This window comes from Esox lucius, chromosome 6 (genome assembly GCF_011004845.1).
Source record: "Esox lucius isolate fEsoLuc1 chromosome 6, fEsoLuc1.pri, whole genome shotgun sequence".
NCBI lineage: Eukaryota > Metazoa > Chordata > Actinopteri > Esociformes > Esocidae > Esox > Esox lucius.
In genome coordinates this window covers 6,205,220-6,232,615 of record NC_047574.1, presented here as the reverse complement: position 1 = coordinate 6,232,615, position 27,396 = coordinate 6,205,220, and the positions used below count along the sequence as shown (strand labels likewise).

Sequence of the window (27,396 nt, the reverse complement as noted above, 5' to 3'; positions counted from 1 at the left end):
AATCCAATCAAGCATCCGTGGGATGTGCTGGACGAACAAGTCCAATCCACGGAGGCCCCACCTCACAACTTACAGGACTTAAAGGATCTGCTGCTAATGTCTTGGTGCTAGATACCACAGCACACCTTCGGAGGTATAGTGGAGTCCACGCTTTGGCAGGTCCGTGCTGTTTTGACGGCCAAAGGGAGACCTACACAATATTAGGCAGGTGGTCATATTTTTAGACCTGGATAAATTCGCTTTAACAGTCATTATACTTGACATAAAAACAATAAAAATGTTGGGGGTAAAAAACATACCACATTTCCCATGAGGCTTTCTTCATCACTGCCAGTTGGAAATGGTGTTCTTCCTGAATGTATGGTCACATGACAAAATTGTGAACAGCTGTCTAGATAGGGGGTGGCTCAACTTACCCACTGCCTCACATTACACCACTCACCCCTATTTCCAACACTTTATATAACAGTTTTCCAAAAGTTTTAATTGGTTAAATTCATCAATTTAGGCATTTTTCAAATAGCAAAGAGCTGTATTTACAGAATTAGGGAAACATGATTACATTAATATCTTGGTACAGATTTTACACAAAGAATATTTGATATTGTACAAGATCATAAAGTCACAATAAAAAAGAAAATCCAAAACCAGAATAAAGGAGTACATTACTGGGTTCAAACCAGACTATGTGAGTCACAGTGTTCCTTGACTACTCAAGGTGCTCAATATAGGCTACTTGAGGAGAACCAACCAACATTTACGAAGCAAAAACAAGAGAAAGTTGGTGAGGGATACAATGCTCATGTCTGAACAGTACCGGAGGTGAAAGCCATCGCTACAGCCACTATCTGATTGTGGTTGAGATTATCTCTGCAGTACTGAGGTCCTCCACCAGAGGTCACTGTAGCACACATCTGTCATTGGACTGTGCCACTGCGCTGCAGTCTTTGACCTCTTCACTGGCAATTGTCGGATTCTGTTGTTGCCTGTCTTTGGCATGTCCAGATAAAACCCCATCCAGGATGTGCTGTAGTATGTCTTTACTCTCACTAGGAGGCAGGTTGTAGAAGAAATACTGTGGAGCCATCTGAATGAACCTGAAGGGACAATTAAAAACACTATGATCCATTTTCTAGTATAAAATGCTTTTATGTTCTTTTACCAAGTACGTCTGCAAAGTTGACAGATCACTTTTGTAATATACTTTCCAATTCCAAAAGAATGGCCTAGTAATGGCCGGTGGTGTGGTCTTGTTGAAAGAGTACTCGAAAGCAGACTTGTAATACAGGATTATCCCATTCAAAGAAAATCAACAACCTAACAAGTCAGAAACACGTTTGTGCCTAGTTTGTATTTTTGGAACATAAATAAGCAAAAATGCTGTCATTAGAAGGGTGCAGGCCACTGACTTACAATTCGGGGGAGATTTTGGAGACCGTTCGGATGCAGTTGTTTTCGGAGAGAGTGTATTCATGGAACAGCAGCCATTCAGGCAGGCCCAGCTGGTGTGTCCTGGCCCCATAGCTGGAGGACGGTTGGACCTGGGCTATGTGCTTGTGTGTCAACATGAAGTAGTTTCCTGATCCATCAACATCACGGGCAATCTAGAGAAAAAAATAAGAACACAAGTTAATATATTGTATAATTAAGCAAATGCTTATAGTACAAGTGACTACAAGCCTGTGGTGTTGTTTACCACTCCCTGTGATATTAAACATTTGAATATTGTTCTGAGTTTACAGTGTTTTAGTTATAATTGTTTAAATTGTACCTTTTCAATTCCGGTAGCCGCCATTTGTTCAAGGTAACGTAATACTTTTTAAAAACAACATTACCGCTCCCTCGCCAACCCACCTGCATGAAGAACCCGGCCAGCAGAGCCCGTTTGATGTTCAGCGTGTTGCTCTTGGTCCCGAAGGAGCCCTCAGAGACGGGCAGCTCGATCCTCTTCAGGATGTCCGTCAGCTCAGACCTGATGGTGTCGGCCGTCTGGAGGGCTCTGAGGTTCAGGTAGTAGTCCTGACACCACTTCTCCACGCTGGAGTCTGAAGGAATGGTATTACAACAGTTAAACCCGCGTGCAGGAGACGGGACGAGAACAGAGGAGACATGAGGAGAGGGGGGAAGGGGTTGTGAGGAGGAGCGAGGAGAAGGGAGGACAGAGCTATGGGTACATACGACACTTGCAGATTGACAGTGAGAAACCGGTCCGGTTGACCTTAGTACCTAACTTACATGGTCCTCTCTGTTTGAAAGCATTGTAGATGTTGATGAGTGTAAAGTGGTCCCCTTCGGGGTGCTGGAACTTTCTGTGACACTGCAAAGCTTCTTGGGCCCTGCCAACAGGTGGCTCCAGGAAGCAACTCGGTGCTAAAACAGACAGAGGTCTCAATTCAATCAAACCTGCACTGCAGAAAATACACAGTAGCTTTTTATTTTATTTACAAATTATCACTGAATAAAAAGCTACATTTGCTACCAGACTGGTCTTGGTTACTGAATAAAAAGCTACAACTACTACCAGTGTGACCTTTAAAACACTGTCCCAGAGAAATCCAAATCATTACAGATAAATAATAAAAAAATAATAAAATAACTTTGACTGTAACAAAGTTCGGTCAGAGCTGCTGATTGGTCCAAATGGTGTGTCCATACCTGACAGCATAGCGGCGATGGTCACCACCTCGGTGACACAGTCAAACTCACAGGACGCCAGCAGAGCCTTGGCCATCTGAGCTTCCAATGGGAGCTCAGAGAGGATGATCCCAATCTCTGATAGGTTCCCGTCGTCGTCTAATGCCGCAAGGTAATCCAGCTCCTCCAATGCCTGCATGAGACCCTCAGGATCTGGGGGAATATATCAGTTACATAATAAAATACATACATTAGATAACACATACACATTTTGATGATCATATTTTACTGATGATTAAGTTTAGATTCCTCTGTATTATGACCATGGCTCAACTCCTCAATAGATGCCATGTGCCTTTAATCTTAAAACTCCATAATCAACCAGCAAAATTATATAAAATCAGTGTAAATGCCAGGTCAAAACACAGAAGTATCATGAAAGTTCAGCCGGTAAGATAAGCCCAGTTAATGTGTTACAGTAGAACCTTTGACAACATTCCACTTCCGGTTCACTGTGGCGGTTCGGCCCGATGGCCTAAACAGACGCCATTGTCTCATCGCTAACGAGCTGGCCTCCCCGGCGTGTCTGTAACCCAAACAGCGACCCATTTCCTTGTCCCCCGCGGCTCTGCTGAAAGGAAGCGTTCTGTGCCGACAGAAGGGTGCTGTTTGGGCCTGGCCCTGGAACGTGGCTGTCCCCACGCAGGGCTGGTTTATGTAGGGACAGCCGGGCCGGCCAGGATCCAGACAATGGTCCCCGACGGGCTGCTGTCAGATCCACTAACGCATGGCTGACTGACTTTAAGCAGCTCTGTGCAGTGAGAGCAGAACCCCTTCTGGAAACACTCGACCCTGGCCAAAATACACCCTCCAACCTGGACCTACTTCATCCGCTAATCTGGTCTAGTCATCCAGTCCCAGTGTCCCAGGCCAGTTCTCTCATCCAAATACATACAGTTCACATTCTGTACCCGACAATATCCCAGTCTTAGCAGAGTGAGACGTGTTAAAGTACCAACCGTCCAGGTTTTATTTTTAAACATCCCTGGGGATTCCTTGTCTACGAACTGACTGTGGATTTATTGAATGAAAATTATTCAAATATATGCATTTCCCTGAGCCTCCATTTTCCCTTGGCATGCTCAGTCAGTCCGATCATTGGGGCTTTAGGAAACAAATCAGAAGATATTTATTTACACAGCCATGAGTGGCTGATAGGCTGGTCTCGAGCCCACCTCCTTACCCAGGTCAACAGCCATTGGTCTATTAAAAATCAGATCAGCTTTGTGACATCATTGTTGGCCGAAAGGACCATGAAATTCCAGGCACATTTTCAGAAAGCTCTTACACACACAGGGCATTATCATAACTTATTTACACAATTTCAGAGGGATATTCTGACCACATAGTCCTTTGGAGATAACCATCAATCAAATCTATTTCAATCAAATTTATTTATAAAGCCCTTTTTACAACAGCAGTTGTCACAAAGTGCTTTACAGAGACACCTGGCCTTAAACCCCAAGGAGCAAACAACAGTAGTGTTGAATTTCAGTGGCTAGGAAAAACTCCCTAAGAAGGTCGAATTTTAGGAAGAAACCTAGAGAGGACCCAGGCTCAGAGGGGTGATAACGTATCAGACAAATCTTGTTTTAGAAAACACTTAACATGTTCTTGACTTAAACATGGCCGCCCCCGGAGCACAGAGGGCCCTCAGAAGCTCCACCCGGCTCTCTCCTGTACGAGGGCTTTTACCAACTGACCAATTAGGATATTTATCACCACCCGACCATTTATCACTTCCTAGTTCGACCATTTAAAGAAGAAAAATCTCAATGGGGTCTGGCTGTCTAAAACAGCCTGTTGGCGTTGTGGTCTAACCTGGTCTAGTGAGGAAGTCACAGTGTCCCAGCCCTGCTATCTCCATCCTCTTGAGAAACAGCACAGTGGACGTGAGGTTGGACTCCAGGATCTGAGGAGAGATCTCTGTGGGGAGCTGGGTCTCCGCGGGGTACAGGCAGAAACACTTTCCTGAGAAAACACAGACGGACACACGGACCGTGAATGAATCCCGCACGCTCAGAGTGGCTGTACGCACTTCCTGTCGCTTTCACACGGTGACAACAAACTGGTAGCAGTTGGCTCCAGCCTACCTAGTTCATTGACATCCACAGAAAAAGAACAAAAGGAAGTTGCATGTCTCGCTTATTCCATAGTCTTAGGCATTATCACCTCTGACGTCACCCTCTGGGCCAAGGCAATAAGCAGACCAGAGGGGTGGATTTCTGAGACGACTGGCTGGCTTTCTGAACAGCCATAGTTATTACTGCCAACATCGAAAGAGAAAAACTATACAACTAAAAAACTATTCAACTATTCCACAGCTAGCGCACCAGATTCAACTCATCAACAAGCCCTAAACAGATTAATCAGGCGGGGTAATTTATGGACGACAACAACATTGTGGAATCTCCGGCGGTCCCAGAGGACAAGTTTGAGAAACACTGAGGCATTATCTGGTAGATGACTCAAGTCAATGGGTGGTGACCTCACAGTTACTGTATATCACTGCAATACTTAGATGCTGGTAATGACATGTGTGGCCAGTTTCACAATGGTCTTCCTACTACATTATTAACATTTCAGTCATTACTGCAGATGCCCCAGAGCGACTAACTGAAAACTAATTGGCTCCCTATTTGAAAACATGGAGAACAGGTTATGGATGAAATAATTTTGGTGCAGGTAGACCAAACAAGCAACCCTGTTTCTTGTGTATCGCCACAACGATTCGATACACTGTCATAAATAACATCCCGATATCTGACTGCATGTAGATATTTCCCCACATCATCACCAGACAAGATAACATGAGATGTGATACCTGTTGATCCAATGAGCTGCCTTCTGATTTCTGCCTGGGATCTACTGATGGGTCCAAGGACTTCAGAGTTGGCTCTTATCCTGGGGATGTACACCTGTCAGAGGTCAAAGGTCAGTCATAGCATTACTATGTCTAAAAACTGTTTATGAACCATTCAATACCTGCTTATTATTAAAGTTGCATTATTCGGTTTTCGGCCACTGCCTGGAAAAAGTGGAGCCATTGAGCCAAAAAGGGGTCCCTAAAAAAGTACTACCATTTGTGCTGATAATGTATGTTTCCCCTTGTCATCAAGACCTCCTGCTTTCAGACTTGAAATGCTTATGGCTAACTGAGTTATGACAGTGACTCTACTTATATATTAGGCACATATAAAAAATTGATTAGCCTACTAGCCCAAATATAAAAAAATATAGCTAGTCACAAAGGTCCCAGACGGCACCTTTAACCACCATATAACTATTGTCTTAAAAGGATCTCTATGGTAACAGCTGTGTCATACATTTGGCCAAAGTGCTGCCTGCATGTAAGCTAACACATAGCTTGTGAATGCTATCCTCTGCCAGGCTGAAACTCACACATCGTTTCTCCACACCCGCGTCGATGACAAAGCGGACCGAGTTCACAGCCCAGAACAGGTCCTCGCCCTGACGGGTGGAGAGGAAGACCCGCCGACACCTGGCTGTGCCTGTACCCCTAAACTCCTCCACCAGGGGAGGGGGGCCCCAAACCTGGCCAGGGTACAGCCTCAAAGGGAGCAGGTCCCCGAGGTCTGCTCCTAGCCTGGTTCCCTCCCTCTGGAGCACAGCCTGGGCACAGACCACCTCCTGTGGGAAGGACAACACAGTGTCAGAGGTTCTTATGGAAAGGGAATAGCACGAGTGCTTACACAGTAATAACAGGTCTAACATACTAAATGTGGCATAAAAGAAATCCATGAGCAGGCACTTCAGAGATTTAAAAAGCTGTTATTGTATTGGCTGAGACCATATTAACATACAGCGCCTTGTCTGCTTAGGACTTCATCTTGGGGTTGAGACGTAGACAGCACTGTACGGCAGGCAAAGGTCATGGACGCAACAGGTCAATGTTTGGAGGAAACACACACACACACACACACACACACACACACACAGATCTAATGCCCACGTGGAGGACTGTTTCTGCCCAATCACCATTATACCACGGAGGTCAAAGGTCGACATCAGAGAAGGGGGTGGGGCGGGGGACTGGTGTGAAAATGCTGAATCGACACCTCCTTTGAAAGGCAGAGCTTTAAAGTCATTGTCATGTATTGGGTCGCGGAGAACGGGCCTTTAAAAGGGCTTTGTAACACTCATTCCAACAGACTGTGACAGCAAAAGGACTTGGGAGTGTTGCTTTGCCATTTAAATGAAGAGTGTTCTGACCCGATGGTTTTCGTTATTTATTTGGACATGTCTTCTTGCCAGATTTGAGAGTGCCTATTGTCAGACGTCAGGTTTCGGGGTGACGTGAGGCAATTTTGCCAAAGATACCGCCCGCTGCTACTGAGGTCTAAAGACAACGTTCTGCCCAACCCAGAAGGATATTAGCAGTCTATGAACAGGAAAGACAACGTTCTGCCCAACCCAGAAGGATATTAGCCGTCTATGAACAGAAAAGACAACGTTGGCAATGACAGCGTCAACATTTAGAGCACGTAGGACCCAAAAAAAAATATAATAATAATACACTAAACTGAAACACACGCGTACACCCTTTTTAACTATTCAACAACGTCAACTTTTCTTACTTGAGCTGAAGCCAAGAACACGGCCACATCTCCGTCCTCCCTGGTCTGGTGGATCTTCAGCACCAGCCTGAGGGCAGAGTACAAATAGTCCTTACTGGGGCTGAAGACCACCTCGGCTGGACGGGCGGCTTCCAGACTGACCACAGGGACGTTACTACCTGCAATGCAGTGCACATTTCGGTTAGTCCATTCCATAATGTCACCCTACTGATGGTGGGCAGACTTGGGATTCCATTCCATGTTTTACTCTGGCCCCAGTTCGGCCTTGGAGTTGAAAGTAACGAAAAGCTCAGCGTAGCCATCCCTGAAATGCTTCCAGTATTCATCACATCCATCATTATAATACACTCTGGAAAGAAGTGGAATCGCATTAACGTGCCTCACCCCAATGAAATAATCCATACATACACCATTCAATATGAAGGGGAATCTCACTGTACCGAAGTGTGCCAGCAGTCGCTCTGTCATGGACGACACAGTCAGGACCACCACACGGAGGTGCGGCCGACGCACCAGGATGTTCTGAAAGGTCACAGCCACAGTCAGTTGGAACCAGAGACAAACACCAAACCCAGGATCGGCCTTGCATCACAATCACAGTTACACTCTACACGACAAAATGACACAACAAATGTAAGGGCCTCAGTTTTCCTCTCAGCAGTGCTCCACGTTTGACCGGGAAAGACTGCACTTGGTGAAGTCAGTACAGACACACAGAACAAACAACGGCACCTCAAAAGTAGTGGACTGCGTGGGGAATAGGGTGCCATTTAGCACTCCGGCCGAGTCACTCCCACCTTGAGCAGTCCCAGCAGGACGTCGGTGCTAACAGTTCTCTCGTGGGCCTGGTCGATCACGATGGCCCCGTAGTGCTCCAACATCGGGTCGGACATCATCTCCCGGAGCAACATGTCGTCGGTGCAGTACCTGGGCGGAGGAGGGCAGATCGGAGCTAACTAACGGTGCCAATGTGTCAACACATTCTAGTCCGTTCACATTCACCGCCGGACCTCAAAGCCAGACCCACAAAATGTTTTTTCTTTCTTAATGGTGGGTGCAACTCATTATCCAGTAGAACCGAGTATCAGCGGTAATCCGGACTTCGTGGGGAAACGGGTCCCACGTTCCCATCTAGAGAACGGGTCTGTACGCCGTTTGGCAAAATGAGGATGCATGTACATGTGCATTCAGATTCTTGGGTCTGTTCGCCGTTTGGCAAAATGAGGATGCATGTACATGTGCATTCAGATTCTTGGGTCTGTTCGCCGTTTGGCAAAATGAGGACGCATGTATATGTGCATTGAGATTCTTGCAGCATTTTGTTTAATGACCACAGGGGACTCCTGAATAACACCACGCCATCGCAACCCGGGGTTCTTATCAGGCCCGGGAGTCCTGCAGCGGGTATGGCCAATCAGATTCAGAAAGAGTTTAGAATTTGTTCTCGTCCGTTAGTGCAGCAATTTTGTACAAAACAAAAAAATATATATATATGAAAAGTGGACAGAGTATAAGAACAGTAGACTGAGCATTTATAAATTACTAAAAAATATTTAGGAACAAGAAACCAAGCAAGCCTAGTTCAGCCAGCCCGCAGTAAAAACCAGTCATGGTATTTTGGCTGCCCTCCCTGTCTTTAACCACGACACCACGAAGCTACATGTCTGCTGAGAGTTGGTATAGCATGTATGTAGCGAGTGTGAATGTGTCGCTAGAAACCATTAACCATTGTGTTGAACGGAGTGACATTTCTTATTAGGTTTACCTCCACCACACATAGCATCTATGAACTTTATAGCTTTTGCCACTGGCCGTTTTAACAGCTTACTAGCCATTCGTGAATGACATTGATACGCTATTTAAAAAGGGGTAGTCAGTCAGTCAGGCTCTCAGTCAGTCAGTAAGAGACATTTGCACTTCTTGGCCGCCTCCACTTACAATAAATAGGGCTGCAGTGTACCAGACAGCGATGGAGGAGGTCTGGATGGACTCTATGATAGAGTGCACCATCATAATCTTTGGCAGGTCGAACATCTTCAGCTGCCATAAGGAAGTACATCCTCTGCTGTGCTTTCTTTGTGAAAGAGGTGATGTTCAGCTCCCACTTGAGGTCCTGGGCATTTCACAAGAGTTGACCGGGGGAGCCGCCCAAATTGATTCAACAACATTCATGTTTGGAGGAGCAATGGTCAGACAAGGTTGCTTTTCCAAGCGAAGCTCCACTGAATCCTTGTGGTGGATAAACCGCGCTTGATTGTGGTCTTCAGCTGGCAGTGGGTCTATTCTGGGTCTGAGCATCCTGGCCTTTTTTCTGGTAAAGTGAGCAGTGTGATTAGAAGCAGAATGGTTTGGTGGCATTCATTTCAGAGGACACATCCCTGCAGAATTTCTGTGAAGTGGAGCCACAACAGAGGAGCTAAAGGACAGCCTTGACACCACAAACCGTCAGGCTAATGCACAACACTACCTGGGTCACATCCTAAGTAATCTGTCCAATACTTAATTTTTTTTTATGTTCAGAAAACATGTTCCCAAAAGTAATTCATAGTGAAACATTTGTTGGTGTTACCATGGAATTATCCATATCCAGGCATCCTCTCTTACAAAACACTGATAGAACACTACTGCAGATTACATGTGAACGAATACCTCAGACATGGACATTACGTAGATGACAGATGTAGAGGCTGATTTAACGGGGCATTTGCATTCAAGAGTCACATAGGCCACCCTGGGCCAACCATGACCCGGGCAAACCGTGACCCGGGCCAAACGTGACCCCATGACACACCGGTTCTGCTGGTCACAGCTTTTACAATACCGGAACAGTCCAACCTGCTTAAAGAGATTGGTCTGTGTGGGTAGACCTGGTTCTGATGGGTAGTTGTGCTGAATTCCGGTGGGTAAGAAAGGTCAAGACCAAAGTGAGAGATAGAAATGGAGGAGCGAGAAATAATGTGTCAACTTTTACTTAAAGTAAATGTGTATCCTGTCCCTCAGTGTGGTCTGCCAGTAGTACCCTCACACCCGTCCGGGCACGTGCGAACGACTTAGCCAATGACGACAGTTCAAGGGTCGTGACAGTGTGTGTTATCGCTGTGTAATTCTCTGAAAAGATAGTGAAGACACCGGAGTGCAACCAATCAAATCTGCCTGTGAGTGGGTTGACAGTAAGGCCCACGGACAACATCATGGTCCAAAACCACACACGAGCACACTGAACGATGAAGTCAACATCATACGTCTGTCTGTCTGTCTGTGTCTGTGTGCGTTGTTTGAGCAGACCTGAGCAACGTGTCGGCAGAACAGCACGTCTCCAGGGGCAGAGTGTAGCCCACTTCATGTCCGATGTTCACATCCATCTCATCGGCTGCCATGAGGGCCAGCTCTACAGCACGCCGCTGGTGGATCTGAGTGCACACCGCCACGCCGTGACGGTACCTGGCTGACAGGCAGAACTCGGCACACCACTGGGGGATCTGGAAGAGATGAGCAGAGGTTACTTCTACTGCTGCCAGTGTGGTGAAAGTACCCCAGAGCAGGCAGGGGCGCTTTGCTTTTTGTGTATCCTATCGATATTAGAAACATCCAGGTGTTTAGCAATAGTACTGTATGTTGGTGATAAACAGTTTTATGCATAAGAACAATAAAGGCCAATTTCACTCAATATTGGCAAAAACAGTCATAGGTCCAAATAATCTTTTGCATCGCCAATCTTAAAACAATACCATACAATATTTTAACTTTGTTCCAATTAAGGGGAAATTAAATACTTCAGAACAGTTACAACCAGACTGCTGCAGGACTAGTTGCTTTCTAGAGGAGAATCATCCCGACTCAAGTTTAACAATTTTAATTCTTGTTTTATACAAATTATTTAGGGGAAGGATTAGTAGCATTTCTACAAACACCTTTGGAGAGCAGGAGAAGCACATCTGTAGAAAAAACAAGTGTGGAAAGTAGAAAACAACATGGCTGTTTCAATGGCACAAACAAAAAGACAGGGAGATGCTAATGATATTATATCCATAATCCTAAACCGCTTTGGTAGCAAGTGACTGACGGCTCTAAGAGATATGGCCCTAAGAGCAAGAGGCCAGAGAGAGAGAGGCCCTGCTAACACCTCTGTTTCTAAAAACTTTCTAAAGCTTTTGTTGTTGCCTGCCTCTCTGTCTGGTCATGCTTTTCTGACAGCAGGCCTTTCTGCCAGTTAAAGGCCTGCTGGACTGAGGTCTGTCCCTGTCCCTGGTCTGGTCTGGGTCTGTCCCTCTGTCTGGTCTGTCCCAGAACAAAAAACAAAAACATTTATAAACCACATGGTCACTAAACATCTAAATCACATTAGAGGAAGGGAGAGAGAGAGAAAATAAAGAAAGCAAGAGAGAAAGGAAGTTTCTATTTAATACTCCTATTTGCCAGACTCAACAGACTACTGGTTTGGGTTGAAATGTCAAGAATGTCAACTACTAACTGGTGCATGGATGTATAATGCCTTTGGGGAATTCACTGGTATCTGGGTACTGTTTAGGACCCGCGCTAAAGTCAGTAATAATGTCAAACTAGGTTGACATATTATTGAGAGGATTCTGTGGAAATTACAGGGAATAATTGTTCTGGTCTTCAGGAGGATAAAAAAGTATAATGGTTTAAATGTGCTGCTTAAAGACAACAATGCCATCATACATGACTACACTGACAGGGTCACACTCAATCCAAAAAACGTTTGTGTCACACGGAGAAACAACACTTGTTCCCGATGAGTTCAGGGGCCTCCGCTGTAATAAGTTAGTGGCGCGAGAACAGTGTGGTCAGCCACGGAGGGGCCCGAGAACAGGTTCCCTCTCTGGGGAGCCCCAGAAAAATGTCTCTCCATCCAGGTCGCACCCGACTCCAGGGCAAAGAAGCATGGGTAAATTAATGCGTGAATTAAGGCAATTCTGAGGTGAAAATATTTGCTTGTGAAATATATGTCCAGACCGATTTTTAGGTTCTAGTCCACCGTTGTCTAAAATACAGCTAATGGTGTTAATATCAGATTTCCTAGACAGAACCATAATTAGAAGGATCTGAACAGAGCGCTGACCCAAAAGTTAACTCCGTAGCCGGATCAAGCCATTCGACACTTTCAAACAAGCGCCCTGGGGAATACTGACCAGCAACCAAACGACAGTGAATAGAAGAAAACAGACGACCACAATTTGACTTTCGTCAAGACGAGGATGTGAACGATATACGTGAATATCAAGGCATGAAACAGAGGCAATCAGAACCCAGACCCACGAACATGGAGGACGAATATAGAATTAATATTTAATAGATGTCCTCAATGACAACGGCATTTCTGTCACTAACATGTTACGCATGGCCTGTAGGTTACAATTGAACACGTTTTAAGATACTATACCTCATCAAAAATCAAGATGAAGTTATGACTGCTGTTGAATAGCATTTCAACTAAACTAAAAACTCTCATTCCAAACTCACCCACCTGAGTACTTTTCCCCGTTTTAGTTGTGCCCGAGACAATAACAAGTTGATTGTTTGCCAAGGCATCCGCGAACTCCCCTCTAGCTTTCCAAACCAGCAGACTCTTCCTCTCCTGCAGTAGTTTATAATAACGAGAGGAAAAGGGTAATCCATCGAATTGGTTCAGTTCCAGATCGTCTCCAAAGCCGAACGCTTCTTCCTGACAGTCAGCAGTCTCCGAATCCGAACAAATTTCATTCTCCATCAAATGATTACCGTCCGCCATGGCAACGATCAGTGATCCCCTCGAGAGCGGAACAATGGTCGGCAACAGTTGCAACCAAAGGCATAGAGAATGGGTCAAACACTGGACTCACAGAGATAAGACACAATAGAACATTCCGCCCGCGTCTCCAAAATAAATAATCTTTTAAACACTCCCAACGTTGACCCAGAGTTCAAAGTTTGGTGCAGATGTTTGTAGACAAACACGAATGACTGTCCGGTCAAACCACATGCAGCTTCAGTATTTTGTTAATGTGTTTTCGGATTAAAACCCTATCCCCTCTGTCCACAGAGCGCGTCCGGGAGAGAGCCCAGTCGCGCTATTGGCCGCTACCAGAGTCCCACACGTGGTTTGATTACGCCATTCTCCACAAATAAATTAGCGCCTGAATATGAACACGTGACCATAATCGAATTAAGGCATGTATGAGGATGAGGTTTACTACAGCCTCACACTAATTGTGGATATGGCGTACACCAACATAAATATAGGTTAGGAAGAGGTCATATCTCACTTATGGATACTGGAGTTATCCCTTATCTCGCTGGCTCGTCAACAACGAGGTTGTCCCAGAGACCTGTATTTTAGATACCGCTCTGGCAAAAACGTGTCGTGGTTTCATAGTGTTGAGTGAGAGTAGCGTCAGTGCGTGTTACTATAGCAACATGTCAACTACCTCGTATGCTGCTTAAAGAGTCGACCCAGAACTGAGTAACTGGAGTTGATGCATCAACATCCATCCACCGCCGGGTTTCAATGGATAGTCCAGGTAAGCTTGATCCAAGTCGAGACGCGTGTCCCAACCATGAACTGTCAGCCGCAACATCGTTTTATTTATTTTTCAGCTATGTATGTTGCAGGATAAAAAAAAAAGCAACTTTAAAAGCCATATTTGCTAGAGACAGTCGTTTTTGTACTCAGTGCCGGGCTGTGGCCTATAAAATGTGACTATACCAGGCCAGTCGCTACGAAGTCACCAAATAGTGTTGTCTGTCGCCGTGTTGACTCGTTTTGTTAACTTGTTGTGATTATAAGTAGAATTAGGTGGCAAAACAAAAAAAGCAGTTTTATAATTCCGTAGCACAAAAACATATTGCTGCAGTTACAATCATTCAACGTCATAAACGTGTATCATCCGTTAAGCCCATATAGACGTTTTATACGGAGGTAAAGTAACAAACGACACTGTCAATTAGAAACAAGCCGATGCAATTTACCCGTCAATCTAAAGGGTCGATTCAGTGGTTTCAGGTAACCAGTCGGAGGTGCCTATCCATTACAGCACTCTGTCTAACAAATCATTTTAATAATGAAACCGTCTTGGACGAGGGAGGGTAGGTTCAAGTTGCATGTTTTAGCTGATAAGACTAAAACTCACTTTAAGACTGAATGTAATTAATGTTCAGGATCTTGTTTGGCCGTCTAGCTAAGTAAGTGCTAACATTTGGTCGTTTGATAAATGCCGGAACGTTTACATTCAGGACGCTATTTCGTATCAAGTGTTTCTGGCAGTGCTCACCTGCGAATACATCAATCCTGGCCTGACAAGTGAGGCAAATAGAAAGATAACGTGCAAGACAAATCCTTTGAATTCTCAACCCATGATGGGGTGTCGAAGTTTACACCCTGTGTAGACCGAAAGTAGGCCTAAATGACGAACACTTTATCTGCCATTTGGTTCTACACTCGTAATATTACAGGACACTACGGAAAATAAAGAAGTAAACCATGCTTGGTTTACTTCTTTAGTTGGTGGCTTGTGTTGACTCGGGCGCCATTTTGTATATTAAAGTAACCAGCCAATCAAATCGTGTATTTTTCCGTACTCTTAAAATTATAAATAGCTTTGATATAGAAACGTAACTTCACCAGGTGGAGTGTGTTTTTCTCTTGCACCTTCTTGTGGTAAGAGATATGCATTAAAATAATGTAGCCTGCAAGTAATTACAAGTTTGCCAGCTTGAATCCCTCAGCTGACAAGGTGAGATATCTCTTGATGTGGCCACAAGCCAGGCACCTTAGTAACTCCAATTGCTCCAGTATGTCACTCCTGTTTGAAAGGTTTAAAAAAATCCCAGTATTTTTCCTATGAAGTGACTCAACCCTTCTCATTCAGGGCCACCCGGTGTTGGTACTTCCCAACCAGAGACAGGGTGTCTAGTGGTTGGGCTGGTGAACCACCACAGCATAGAGCTCAGCTGGCTGGGGCTGGACAGAGCTCCACGACAGGGTCTTCTGGAGACCTGGACCCAGCACACCCTGGAGCAGGATGACTCTAAAAAGCACATGTTCACCACCATCTACGTGTGAGGAATGGCTAATGATGTGATTCACTGTAATCCAAAAAGGACAGTATAATAAATGGGCTTATAATGCATTATGAAGAGTTTATTCATAAGCAAATAGGTGGTTATGCTTCTAATGTATCCTACAAAAGTTATGTTTTTTATTTGTACTGGAGTTAATGTAGTACAGAGTTCAATTCGGAAGGTTTACTTAGTACATTTCCAGTGGACATGGCACCAAGTATATGTTGTTTCTATGAGAGAATCTCAATTGAATTAGCTTGATTCCTTGTCTCGTCCTCGTCCTTTCTCCTCATCTCCTTCGCAAAGCCAATTGGAGGAAAAGGTCAGATCTCTGATCTTCACTGCCAAAGGGTACGCGGAAGCTGTGGGGAGAGAGGGAAAAAAACTAAATGCAATTAAGATTGTCCAAAGATAATTTCCAGTGGTTATGGTAACCCATATTGATTGATTGAAGTTGATTCACTGTAAAGGGTAACAAGTGTACAGTTTTCTTGTGGTTCCCAGTGGGTATGGAACCGAGTTGACTGTTGAGGGTCTGGAGCCCAACACTACGTACAGATTCAGACTGAAGACCACATGCGCTACAGGAGAAACTATCCTCAACCCAGCCATGTCAGTCACCACGGCACGTACGCATTGGAATAGTTCATCTGAATAACAATTCATTTTGGACATTTTCGGTATTTGTCTTTAGAGTGTGTGGTGGGGCCTCAGCCCCATATTGTACGGCGATCTCTTAGATAAAGCAGTAGCTGGTGGGCGCACTGATCTCCATGAACATTTGTCAAACACTTCTCGTCAGGTGAACCAGTGAATGGGAAGAAGATGCACCAGGCTGTCCTGATGAACGATGAAGAGGAGCTGACTAACATCCTGCAGTCCAAGTCGGCACAGCTACCCGCCAACGTCCCAGACAGGATGGGGTACACTCCTCTAATGGTGGCTGCGATGAAAGGGTTCTCTGGGTATTACTGCTGCTTGAAATGCTTGTTCCTTGCTTGAAGATGTGTTGAATAAGTCATTTTTAAGCAGTTCTTTGATTACTTAGTCCTTTTATCCCGCAAACTCTTCATCACCTTGCTTCATCAAAACAACTCCATAGCAGGTTTTGATGAGGTGAAGATTAAAACATTTACATTTTAGTCACTGAGTGACTTTTGTGAACACTTATTAACTGTCTTGCTTAAGGGCAGAATGACACATCTTTCACCTTGCTGGCTCTGGGACTTGATCTAACATACCTTTAGACCAGTGTTTCTCAACCCTGCTCCTGGATGCCCCCCTGCCCTGCATGTTTTAGATCTCTCCCTGCCCTAGCATACCTGCTGTAGCTCATAAAGGACTTGACAAAGAGCTGATGATTTGAATCAGGTGTGACAGACAGAGCAGGGAGAGATCTAAAACATGCATGCAGGGGGGGCGCCCAGGAGCGAGCGAATCAGCACCAACCCAAGCCCAAGCCCTGTCGGTATGCAGCGACCAGAAACACTCGGCCACAGTGCCTTCCGTCACACAGCCAAGCAGGGGCCCATGTTTGCATTTATTGACAGGCTGTTTTCTTTTTCAGACTGGTCCAGATATTGGTGCAACATGGCGCAGACGTCAACATGAAAACTAGCAGCGGGAAGAACTGGTGTGAACCCTCATGTGGTCTAGTATTGTAACATACAAACGTGTTGTCCAGCTGTCCCTCCGAAACGTGAGAATGAGTGCCGTTTATTACAAAGGGAGAATATCGTCCGACGTCCCCGTGTGTCTGTTTCTTCTGAGTAGTCTGATGCTGGCGTGTTTCTGTGGCCACCTGGACATCGTGAAGTACCTGAGGAAGAACGGGGCCGGTTGGTGTTCCCAGGACGGGGCAGGATGCTCCGCCCTCCACTGGGCCGTGGACGGAGCTCACCTGCCTGTCATACAGCACATGATCCAGGATGGCTGTGAGGTGAGCCGCTACGCACCACTGACCGGACACCCCTCTGAGCCTTTTTCTAGAATTCTTCCTAGTTTTCTGGGGAGGTTTTCCTAGCCAATTTCCTTCTGCAGCTCCAGTGATCGTTCTTGGGGGTTTATGCCGGAACTAAATCACAAGGCTTGTTATGGGCGTTGTGGTTTTAAACACAGTTTTTCCAATTGAGCGGAATTATGCGGCATTTACTGGGAAAGGTCATATCTGTGACTGACAATAATCTGCTTCGGGACTAAATGCAGAAATTAAAGAATTAAAGTTAATTTTCAACACTCGGGCCGGTATTCAAACAAATGCTAAGAATTGACCTGTGCACTGGACTAGACTTGATTTTATTGGACAAATTAAAATACCTAAATAACCCACACCTGGTAAGAGAAGATGAACCAAAACGGCGGAGGATTAAATCAACCAAAAAAGCCAAAAGACGGTCCTCTGGATGGTGAGCGGCAGCAGGGGGAAGTTAGTGACAGTGACATACAAGAGTAGGTTCACTGTTAATGTCGCGGAGGTTTCCTCAAGCTTAAATCGTCCTGAAAGTCTAGTGATCGGATGACCCCTTCGTTTGACCCGTTTGACCCCTGGTTTGTCGCTCAGGTGGACGTGAGGGACGGTGTGTCAATCTGGACCCCACTGATGAGGGTCTCGGCGGTCACCGGGGAAGCTGCGGTTGCTGCTCTTCTCATCACCGCAGGGGCCGACGTCAACGCCAGGGACCGGGATGGGAAGACACCACTCATGGTAGGACTACAGGCCCCGGGGTGAGGTGACTAGGGGCCCCGGGGGTGAGGTGACTAGGGGCCCCGGGGGTGAGGTGACTAGGGGCCCCGGGGGTGAGGTGACTAGGGGCCCCGGGGGTGAGGTGACTAGGGGCCCCGGGGGTGAGGTGACTAGGGGCCCCGGGGGTGAGGTGACTAGGGGCCCCGGGGGTGAGGTGACTAGGGGCCCCGGGGTGAGGGGTCTGTGGCAGGATAGACTACCTAAACATAAATGGCTTGGCAGATGATGGGGATGATGAAAGTGCCATGGACCGCCGTCTCACAGACTCATCGTTTGACCAACCACGGACAGGTTTCTGCAACTCTGGTCATACTTCCGCATCATCCAACTCCATTCAAATGTAAATGATCACACTCGTTATCCAGGGGCATTGGATGGAAAGTATTTAGCCAAGTGGTTACACTGTAGCATCTGACAAGGAACCAGGAAAGTAGGTAGTTAGATCAAATCCTAACCTGGCAAGGTGAACATTTTGTCAACTTGTCCCTGAGCATAGACACCTGCTAAATGTGATTGTGACTTGTCATCTTATCAATCTGATAAGCTGGCTTTGCTTAGCTACCTGAACATTGGACCCCATTTCGGGGACTGGATTAGGGTTACGGTTCTGCTTTCTGGAGCATGCTTGCTACAGGATATGAAACAACAGATGTGAGATGGCAAACAAAAGTAAAGTGTGTGTCAGGGTGAGTGTGTTTAAGCAAGCTAAAGTGTGTGTCAGGGTGTGTGTGTGTGTGTGTGTGTGCGTGTTAGTGAGCAGAAGGGCTCTGTGGTGCAGATCAGGACAGAGAAGATGGGCAGCTAGTTTAACGCTGTGAGAGCCTGGGGGTGGAAGCTTTGTTTTCCGTCTTTCTGTTCTGGTTACAATGCACATATGGACCCAGAGCTAAATCAAGCATCAGACCAATTACTCTCAACTTTAGTTGCAAGTCTGCCTCATTAAGGGATGTTTGACTTTCAGATTGCTGTCCTGAATAACCATGAAGGACTTGTTAAACTGCTGTTAGAGAATGGAGCAGATCGTTGGATTAAAAACGAGGTAATGTAAAGGCGTGTTCTTTAACTTTGATTTTATATACTTTACTTGGATAGTATATATTGTACTTTTTATTATGTTGTTCAATCTTTGATTACAGTTTGGGTCTAGTGCAATGGAAATGGCTAAAGCTTTTGATAGAAAGGTAAAAATATATTGACCCTAACTCAGTGTTCTGTATTGGGCTTTTGATTGTTTCACAGTCCATTAAGGACCTAGAAAGGTATGACTTTGTTTTATTTCAGAGCATCGTCCATTTGTTGGAGGGCAAGTCGAGCCGGTAGCACTCAGGAGGACAAAACAAGATCACGTCTGTGTTTGAAAATACAAGTTTACTAATACAGATCAAGTGTTTGAAAACCTTTTGTGTACGGACCACGACACTAAAGTGTATTTCTTTACATTTGATGTATCAGTTAATGATAATATAAAAAGCTCTGTCCGTAATAACATGTTGTGTTCACCTGTAACACACAGGTAGGACACAGGACAGAAATGGCGTGAATACACACTAGAAAACAAGAGAGCTTCAAACAGCACAGTAAACAAAGTAAGGCTGAAAAAAACAAAAAACTACTGCACCATAATTAGAAACGACATTGCATAAGTGATTATGAAACAATTGATTTCAGCCTCCCAAAGCATAGAAATGAAATACTATATAGACATTAACAAAAACATCTGGTTTTGATTTGTAGTGTGCTTAAACAAAAATGTGCACAGTGTATAGAAAAACAATACTGTCAACAATACTGTCAAAGATCTTAACACTGTAATGAAAACATAAAATAATGTAGTATAAAACATACTCATACATACTGCGAGTGTTGTTATGAAAGACAGGACAAAGATGTGTCAGGACTTCTAAAATAAGAATTGTGTATTATCATATTGGGACTTGTATAACTGTATCTTAGTCTGGGTAATAACTGTGTAATAGCATGGCTGGAGTTTTGCAATGGCTAATGACTTGGGAAATAACTGTGTAATAACATGGTTGGAGTTTTAAGCCTGGTGCAGGCTGAAGGATGCACTCATTGTAGCGCATAAGCACAATGGCAAATAAAAAAACTGCTTCAAAAGGGAGCAGCCTTTCAGGACGTTCAGATGAAATAAACATCTCTGTCTGACACGCAGAATAAGGAATCGTCAGCTCCATTGGTCGGACAGCTATCAACATCTGGCTGCTGAACCTGGCCCCTGCCTTGCATAATACACAATCAAACCAGTGTTGGCTCAGTGTAAACACCCAATCAGAGTCCAGTGTTGGCTCAGTGGCAACACCCAATCAGAGTCCAGTATTGGCTCAGTGGTAACACCCAATCACAGTCAAGTAAACAACTGGTTAAATTTGTTTCACGATGAGTAACAGCTCACAAATAATTTCATTGGCAAGTAAATGGTTCTCTCACGTCCTGAAGAGGTTCCTACGGGTTACTTTTTAGTAAAATTTAGTAGCTGTATGGTTTAGGTTTGTGTAATTTTCTAGTGAGTTTGATGTTCCTCACAGCTCCAGGTAAATGGGTTTCTCAAAGTTACCACCAGTCCATCCAGACAGACTAGAGGTCCAGAAGGAGACACTAAGCACCTTCAACCCGACACTGAGAAATATCCACTGCTTTTACTTCTCTTCTCCGACAGCGGGGATAGATCTGGGTGGGTGCTCAGGTAAAACAGAACACGGACGGGCTTTGGAGCGCCTAGGGGTAAGAGCTGAACCCCCACTGACTCAGGCCTTTCTGAGGGATCTGTCTCAGAGTTGTGCCGCGGTGGCTCCTTTGGGATCGATGCCCCAGGGCCTGCCGGTTTCCTTCTATTTCAGAGGGCTTTCATACCACCGGGGGCTGCAGGGAGGAAGCATCTGTCCTGATGCATCAGAAAGAAAATGAAGAAAGCTGTATCCTTCTGAGTGCGAACCCATCCAATGTTGACCCCTCCTGAATGTACAGGTTGTTCTGCTCCAGCTAATCGTTTAGGAAAGCGTGACGGTGGCCTTTTGATGAACCCAGAGTGTTTCACGGAGGCCTTCATGTGTAGCTCTCTGAATCCAGTTCTCCACCATTCTCCCTTCGGTCCGGTTTAGTTTGGGATGAAGGATGACGGAGTGCTGACGTGTTTCACGCGTGACCCGCGGGTCACAGTCCCGTGCCCGTCGCGCTCTTCCCCCGAAGTCGTTATAACAAAATCCAAACCGCACTGCAGTGTTTTACGCAGTGGCTCTTTTGCAATGGAGAAATGAATACAACACACCAACAAAGATATACAATTGTCTGCTGCCAGGATGACAGATATGCTTGTACTTTTTCAGATTCAGAAGTGCTTGAATATTTGAATGACAGGTTTGAATGAGTACCAGCCTTTGTCAACACCGTTGACTTTCGAAATGGCAACCTGGGTCCAGGTCCTGGTTCCCCTGCCCTGGACCGAGCGAAACAAACCAGACTGTAGCCTGGACAGTCCTCTCCGCTAACGCTGTTCTCTTATATCGCCCAGCAGTTGTACGTGGATCTCAGCTGTGTTCACGAGCACAGCGGCGCTATACCGAGTGTTTCCATTGCTCCTGGGTCAGATGTCGTGCACTAAGAACCTCTCTTCAGCCCTCACAACTAAACGAACTGGACCTGTGATGTCCAAGGGCTCGCAGCCAGAGGTTGTTGGCGTGGGAACGAGGGCAAATGTTATGTCGTGGGAACATGGTCCACCGACACTTGCTGTGCTATGCGAGTCCTTCCATCAGTCATTTCTGTCAGTCATTAGGGTCGGTCGATATAGAGTGTGGCGTTCTCCCTATTCAATGGTTTCCCTTTATTTTACATCCAGTTAAAAAATATCTCGCACGGTGGATTACAACTTCGCAGATCTCCAGAGACTAGGTCTTTGTCTTGTACTGTTTCCCTTTTCCTTGTCTGCCCATTAAAACAGGCTCAAATCTGCTGATGTGACTGATATAAAACATGGCAAACAGCAGAACAACAACGACAAGAAAACAATAACATGAAATCCCAAACGCTACTGTGATTCAAAGTGGCAGGCACATTGCACTGTGTGATGACTCATTAATAAATACACAAAACATAAATACTTGACATACATGTACCTGAGCTCAGACCTAAAGCACCGTTCTGAAATCAGAGCACCAAGGGAGACCAGCGTGCCGACCATCTGTCCCCCTTATTTGAAACTCAGAGACTTTTCTTAAGGTTTTTAAGAGTTTCCTAGTGCAAATGATCAAATGTATTTATCGTCTCCTCAAGAGGACTTCCCTTCAGTTTGGTCCGGCTGACCTCAGCTGGTGAACTTGGCGTGAACCACCATGCGAGGCTTCGGTAGCGTCGGGGGCTGCTGAGGAGCAGACCTGTGGGGGGAAAAAGGACGGTAGACAATTAAAGCAAGAGCCGTGTCATGAGCCGAACTACACGCGGGGCTGGACTAGCGTTGGCGTTGGCGTACACATTCATGACACTTGCGAGGCAGATATTTATGCTCTGCCCTGTCCAGTCAGTAACAGCATTGACCGGTGTCATGCTGGGTGAAGTCCAGCGTGGCTGGGACTCACCTGTTGTGGTGGGGGGGGGCAGGTTTCAGAGGCCTGGTGATACCGGGCATTGGGACAGGAACGGGGAGACCGATTGTTGTGGGGGTGCGCGTCAGACGAGCACTCCTTCCCTGGGGGTTAGGGTTGGCTGGCAGAGGCTTCTGGGTAGTCCCGGCCAGGGGGTCAGCAGGCAGAGGCTTCTGGGTACTCCTGGCCAGGGGGTCAGCAGGCAGAGGCTTCTGGGTACTCCTGGCCAGGGGGTCAGCAGGCAGAGGCTTCTGGGTACTCCTGGCCAGGGGGTCAGCAGGCAGAGGCTTCTGGGTACTTCTGTTTAGGGGGTCAGCAGGTAGAGGCTTCTGAGGTGGACTAGGCTTCTCTAACTCCTATGATGGACAGAAAAATCGACCGCAGAAGTTGTTTTAGAATTATTAATGCTAAGCAAAATATTCGTACTGGGATAAAAAAAAAAATTATTAGACCTGCAGTGTTTTTTTCCTAAGTTTCCTGAACACCAAGTGCTTTTATGTACATCATTTCATTTGTAACAACTTAGAACCAACATCCAGTGGATCTGATGCACCCCAACCTGACACTCCCTCGTCGATCTCTTTACAAACAATGTCTCCTCAGGTAGTGATCTATTCAAACTCACCGTAGCCATGTTTACGTATCTGTATTAACCAGTGAAAATGTGTGTTACTGAGTTAATATTGGTATGTAGGTTTGATTTAATTTGTCTCTTTGTCGTGGGCTGATTTTGGGGCAGAGTACATCCTCTTTTTGTCTCTTCCTTCCTGATGCTGACTCAAAAGATTTTATTACTCAAACATGCCACCAGGGGGCGATCAACGCAAGCTGTTTTAAACCCAAGCTGTCTAAACTCCATGTTTTATTCATTTCTTGGGATTCCCACTTGCTTCTGCCAAACCAGGAACTACTCTTCCCTTGGGTTCACAGAAAACACAAAACATGACAAAAAAACAAACACTTTTATATAAATATTAAGACAACATATTTCAACATTTGTATCATCGCCATGCCTCGGTCCCCATGAATCTCTCGTTTAAGACAGAAAGCATGTGAGAGTCTTGTGTTACTATTGTAGAAAGATGTCCTACTAAGCTCTATGATCTGCTATGTTACTGATTTGCTTTTATTCTTCCTCTGTGAGCTTGTTAGCTACACTAAAAACAAAAGGCTGTGGAAAAACCCCAATAAGTTTTTCCAAGAAAGTGTTTTTAAACAGTTCCTAAAAGAACCATTTGAAGAACCTTTTGGGGCAGACCTTTAGAGTGGGTAGGTTGTTCATATTTGACCAAATTGTCTAAATTGATCTTTAAAACCTGCAAAGTAAAGGATGCTCCAGGAACCTTTTTCTTTTCAGGGTGTAACCTGTTTGTGTCAGCTACCACTGATCCAGGCAGAGCTTTGAGGTGGACACCATTGATATTTTTAGACACAATAAAGCATGATGTCTCATTATGGCGAGCGCTTCATGCCAGGCCTCCTTGTCCCACCGTCTGTCTCCGACGTACCCTGCTGCCCTGGCTGCTTTTCACTAAATGTAAAAACAATAAATAAATAAAATGAACAAGTAAAATATGGAACAGAAAGCACTTAAATGAACCTGTACTGGTTGGGGATAGTTTTGTTGGAAGGAAAACGTTTTTTGAGTAATATAAAAAAATAAAACATTTTGTGGATACTGTTCAAAACGAATGAACCGGAAAATCCATCTCACCTCCGGTGGGGGGGGGGGCTGTTTGTCAAGCTAATCGAAATATCAGACATTTCACTAGTTTGACTTTGAGAGTTTTCTTAGTTTTCGCCTTAAAAAATGTTTGTGACCCTTTGAGAGATATCAATATCCTGCCATCCGTCAAGCGATTGCATTAAGGTTATGTTTCCCCTCTGCCTTGGCCATGCCAGGAAAGAGCTGTGAAAGAGGAAACTACATCACAAAGGTTTGTTCTCTACAAACGCTACTCTTGAAACAGCTACTAATCTTAAACATTTGCAGCCAGTATCGTCATGTGAGGGGGGGAGATTTGAGCGTGGTCCAAAATTCAGCACGAAGTATCAAATGGGAGACAAATTGGATCCAGGCAAATAGAAAGTCTGATTCTGTCTGAGGATATTCAGACATAAAACCCGAACTATGAGTCAGATATTATATTCTGCATTACAGTCCTTCCATACATGAATGGTTAGGCAAGACCCAGAGAGGAAACACTGATTTATATATTTTCAAACACACAACTTCAAATGTCCTTTCTCCAACAGAACTGGTTGTAGATGTATATAGATCCCGCCCTCTGACCCTGGACTACATCCTGCCCTCTGACCCCAGACTGTGTCCCGCCCTTTGCCCTCTGACCCTGGAATGTGTCCCGCCCTTTGCCCTCCGATGTCTTCGCCACACACGCACCATGTTACTTTCATTGGCTTTAAAGATACAATCAGTGATCTGGAAGTCCTTTTTTTAATTATTGATGTTCATTCACCCATGGAAAAAAAATACAAAATCCCAGACTGCAGCTTTACTGGCATGATGCCTGAAGATATTCAGTAGCCAGGTCTCTAATGTTGACTTAGTGACCTTCTGTTAATTACAACAGAAGTTAGCATCTCATTATGGTTTAACACAGTCTAATGATCCTGGAGTGTGTGAGTGTGTGTGTGTGTTTGTGTGTGAGCGCCATTGTGATTGTGGATTCCTGATTTCCACCACATCCTTTCTCACCACTTCAACTACCTATGCTGTGTTAATTAAGTGACCTTTGATATTCTGGAACATTTAATGGTACTGAACAACCGGTTGAGAAGTGGTGAGCAGTTTGGTTTGGGGTTGGGCCACGCTGTCGGCACACTGCCCACGGTCTTTTAAACACATTATTAATGTCTTCAACGCCGAATGTGAGCGAACAAACTTCAAAGTCTGGTAAAGAACGTTCGAGAATGTTCTTAAGGGGAAACAGTCTATGGACCCCAACATGCCTCCCGTGCCCTAACCACCTCCAGGGTCACATGTTGCAAACCCCAGGGGTTTAATAAATGCATCAACTTTGGCACAGATTCACAACTGGAATGAATATCTATACAGTCAGAAAACAAGCATGACATTCAAATTTGTTTAAGAAGAATTATTCATAATAAGTCCTTTACAATATCCTTTGACATTGTTTCTTGAACAAAGGGGTTCCCCCACAGTTTCAAATGGAAGAATACTCCAAGATATGTTTCTTTTCAGAGTGTACCTTATGCTCATCACTGGCTAGAACTGGGGAGTTTGTCAAGACCAACCGAAATATGAGTAAGAGGAAGCACTCAGGGGTACGGGTTCTGTTTGGTATAGACGGTTCTATCTGATATAGATCCGTCGTGTCAGAAGAAGCGTACCAGTCATATTTATGAGGTACATACACAATGGGGTTTATATTGTGCTTACCTCAGCACCCAGAGTCAACAGCCAGGTCAAGTGTTTTGATCTGCAGGCTTCATCAGCGCAGCCTCTCCCGTCTCCCCAAGGACAAGCCGCTGTCACGGTAATCCCCTAATCCCTCTGAGAATCCCCCAGTAAGAGGCTCCATTATTGCTGCTGTTAACCTCCTTTCAACTGTTCATCTTCACGACATGACGATGACCAAGCTCAGCGGATCACAAGTGGCTGTAAAAGCCCAGCGCAGTGCCTCCGTGACGCCACTTCCATCTCCAACCGCACAATATTCCTCTCCAGCCACAATACTCTACTGTGCTGCGGCGCCATTTTCATTATTTACGTGGTCGGTTTATTCTCTGGCTGCCTGTATGGAGCCAGCCCCAGGATAAATCTGGCCTTTCACTGGTCTGGCCGTAGCTGCCAACGCAAATATACGTTTACAGGACTAACACCCGTGAGTGGGCAGTGCCACATCACATCGGGTACTGAACCATACCGGTCAAAGGTTACAGATCAAATGCAGGGTACTTGCATTCGGCCCCTCCCACACACACACACACACACATTTGTGCCAGCGTTCTACAAGCGTGTCGGTATAAAAATGAGAGGCGCATTTTATCTGGCGCAACACTGCATTAACTGAGGGCCAAGTGTCACACGTTGCGGCACTGATGTCAGGCTGGTCATGTGTGTGAAAACAGGAAAAATCACAGTTGAAACTTTGAAATGTTTCCATCCCTGTAAATGAACTGTGGTTAACATGCGCGCACACACACACACTCACCGTGACCATCCTGCAGGAGTTACGGCGCTGTGGCGCGCTGCGGAACGACGCCCCTCTGGGCGGAGCCTGGGTTTGTGGAGGCGGGGCCCGATGAGGAGGAGGGGCTGGGGGTCTGGGCTGTCCTGGACCAGGTGTGGGTGTCAGAGGCAGGGGCATGGGGGGGCTGAGGTGAACAGGGGGGCACTGGGGTAGGTGGCACAGGCTGTGGGAGGGGCATGGGACCCCTGGGGAGGGGTAGAGTTGTCCAGGAGGGAGGAGGTGATGAGGAGGCTGTGGAGAGACAGGGTAGAGAAACATCAGTCACAAACATCATTTCCCAAAAAAGGGTTCAGGTAATCACTACATGTTACGGGCTTGATTTCTTCCATTTGGTGGCTGACGAACACACCCAAGAACACAACCAGAACCTCATGAATGTCTGCTTCCTATCATCAGCTGTCATGTTAAACCTCTCCTCTTACTGAACCTGGTTGTAAATCAGAAACCTCCCTGCAGTCCAATCAACG

At 45.5% G+C, this 27,396-nt stretch overlaps 3 protein-coding genes across 6 annotated transcripts in view; 1 reads left to right on the top strand and 2 right to left on the bottom strand.

Moving 5' to 3' along the window:
• Positions 1–457: 457 nt before the first annotated feature.
• dhx32a (DEAH (Asp-Glu-Ala-His) box polypeptide 32a) lies at positions 458–13,378 on the bottom strand. Its single transcript, XM_010868744.3, has 13 exons — positions 12,781–13,378; positions 10,578–10,771; positions 8,090–8,219; positions 7,733–7,814; positions 7,293–7,450; positions 6,097–6,345; positions 5,519–5,612; positions 4,516–4,665; positions 2,656–2,847; positions 2,236–2,370; positions 1,855–2,045; positions 1,414–1,604; positions 458–1,097 (listed from the first exon to the last, which is right to left on the bottom strand). The coding sequence occupies exons 1-13, from the start codon at positions 13,042–13,044 to the stop codon at positions 899–901; spliced, it is 2,229 nt and encodes a 742-aa protein (XP_010867046.2). The 5' UTR covers positions 13,045–13,378; the 3' UTR covers positions 458–898.
• Positions 13,379–13,486: 108 nt separating this feature from the next.
• fank1 (fibronectin type III and ankyrin repeat domains 1) lies at positions 13,487–19,463 on the top strand. Of its 4 annotated transcripts, none has more exons than XM_020047419.2 (11): positions 13,487–13,813; positions 15,161–15,350; positions 15,660–15,704; positions 15,840–15,982; positions 16,156–16,318; positions 16,921–16,986; positions 17,127–17,292; positions 17,914–18,057; positions 19,058–19,135; positions 19,233–19,277; positions 19,378–19,463. In XM_020047419.2, the coding sequence occupies exons 1-11, from the start codon at positions 13,801–13,803 to the stop codon at positions 19,414–19,416; spliced, it is 1,092 nt and encodes a 363-aa protein (XP_019902978.1). In that variant the 5' UTR covers positions 13,487–13,800; the 3' UTR covers positions 19,417–19,463. The 4 variants fall into 4 exon arrangements, with proteins under 4 accessions (XP_019902978.1, XP_010867023.1, XP_010867036.1 ...); XM_010868721.3 differs by lacking the exon at positions 13,487–13,813 and adding an exon at positions 14,291–14,378 and having other exon boundaries at positions 15,858–15,982; XM_010868734.3 differs by lacking the exons at positions 13,487–13,813; positions 15,660–15,704 and adding an exon at positions 14,291–14,378 and having other exon boundaries at positions 15,858–15,982.
• Positions 19,464–19,505: 42 nt separating this feature from the next.
• The window catches only part of LOC105009603 (disintegrin and metalloproteinase domain-containing protein 12), a 101,307-nt gene continuing 93,416 nt past the window's right edge, over positions 19,506–27,396 (bottom strand). The window contains exons 21-23 of the mRNA XM_029120274.2: positions 26,891–27,160; positions 22,689–23,050; positions 19,506–22,487 (exon numbers count right to left, since the gene is read on the bottom strand). Coding sequence (XP_028976107.2) covers positions 22,418–22,487; positions 22,689–23,050; positions 26,891–27,160 — 702 coding nt within the window. The 3' untranslated portion in view covers positions 19,506–22,417. The remainder of the gene's footprint in view (positions 22,488–22,688; positions 23,051–26,890; positions 27,161–27,396) is intronic.

What these genes read in the sequence shown, in the direction of transcription:
- dhx32a (XM_010868744.3), bottom strand. Translation starts at nt 13,044, where the DNA reads ATGGCGGACGGTAATCATTTGATGGAGAATGAAATTTGTTCGGATTCG. An exon ending in CGGGTGTGGAGAAACGATGT is followed by an intron (nt 5,613 to 6,096) that starts GTGAGTTTCAGC and finishes GACCTCTGACAG; the next exon opens with GTGTACATCCCCAGGATAAG. An exon ending in CATCGCCGCTATGCTGTCAG is followed by an intron (nt 2,371 to 2,655) that starts GTATGGACACAC and finishes TGTCTGTTTTAG; the next exon opens with CACCGAGTTGCTTCCTGGAG.
- fank1 (XM_020047419.2), top strand. An exon ending in CATGTCAGTCACCACGGCAC is followed by an intron (nt 15,983 to 16,155) that starts GTACGCATTGGA and finishes ACTTCTCGTCAG; the next exon opens with GTGAACCAGTGAATGGGAAG. An exon ending in TGATCCAGGATGGCTGTGAG is followed by an intron (nt 17,293 to 17,913) that starts GTGAGCCGCTAC and finishes TTTGTCGCTCAG; the next exon opens with GTGGACGTGAGGGACGGTGT.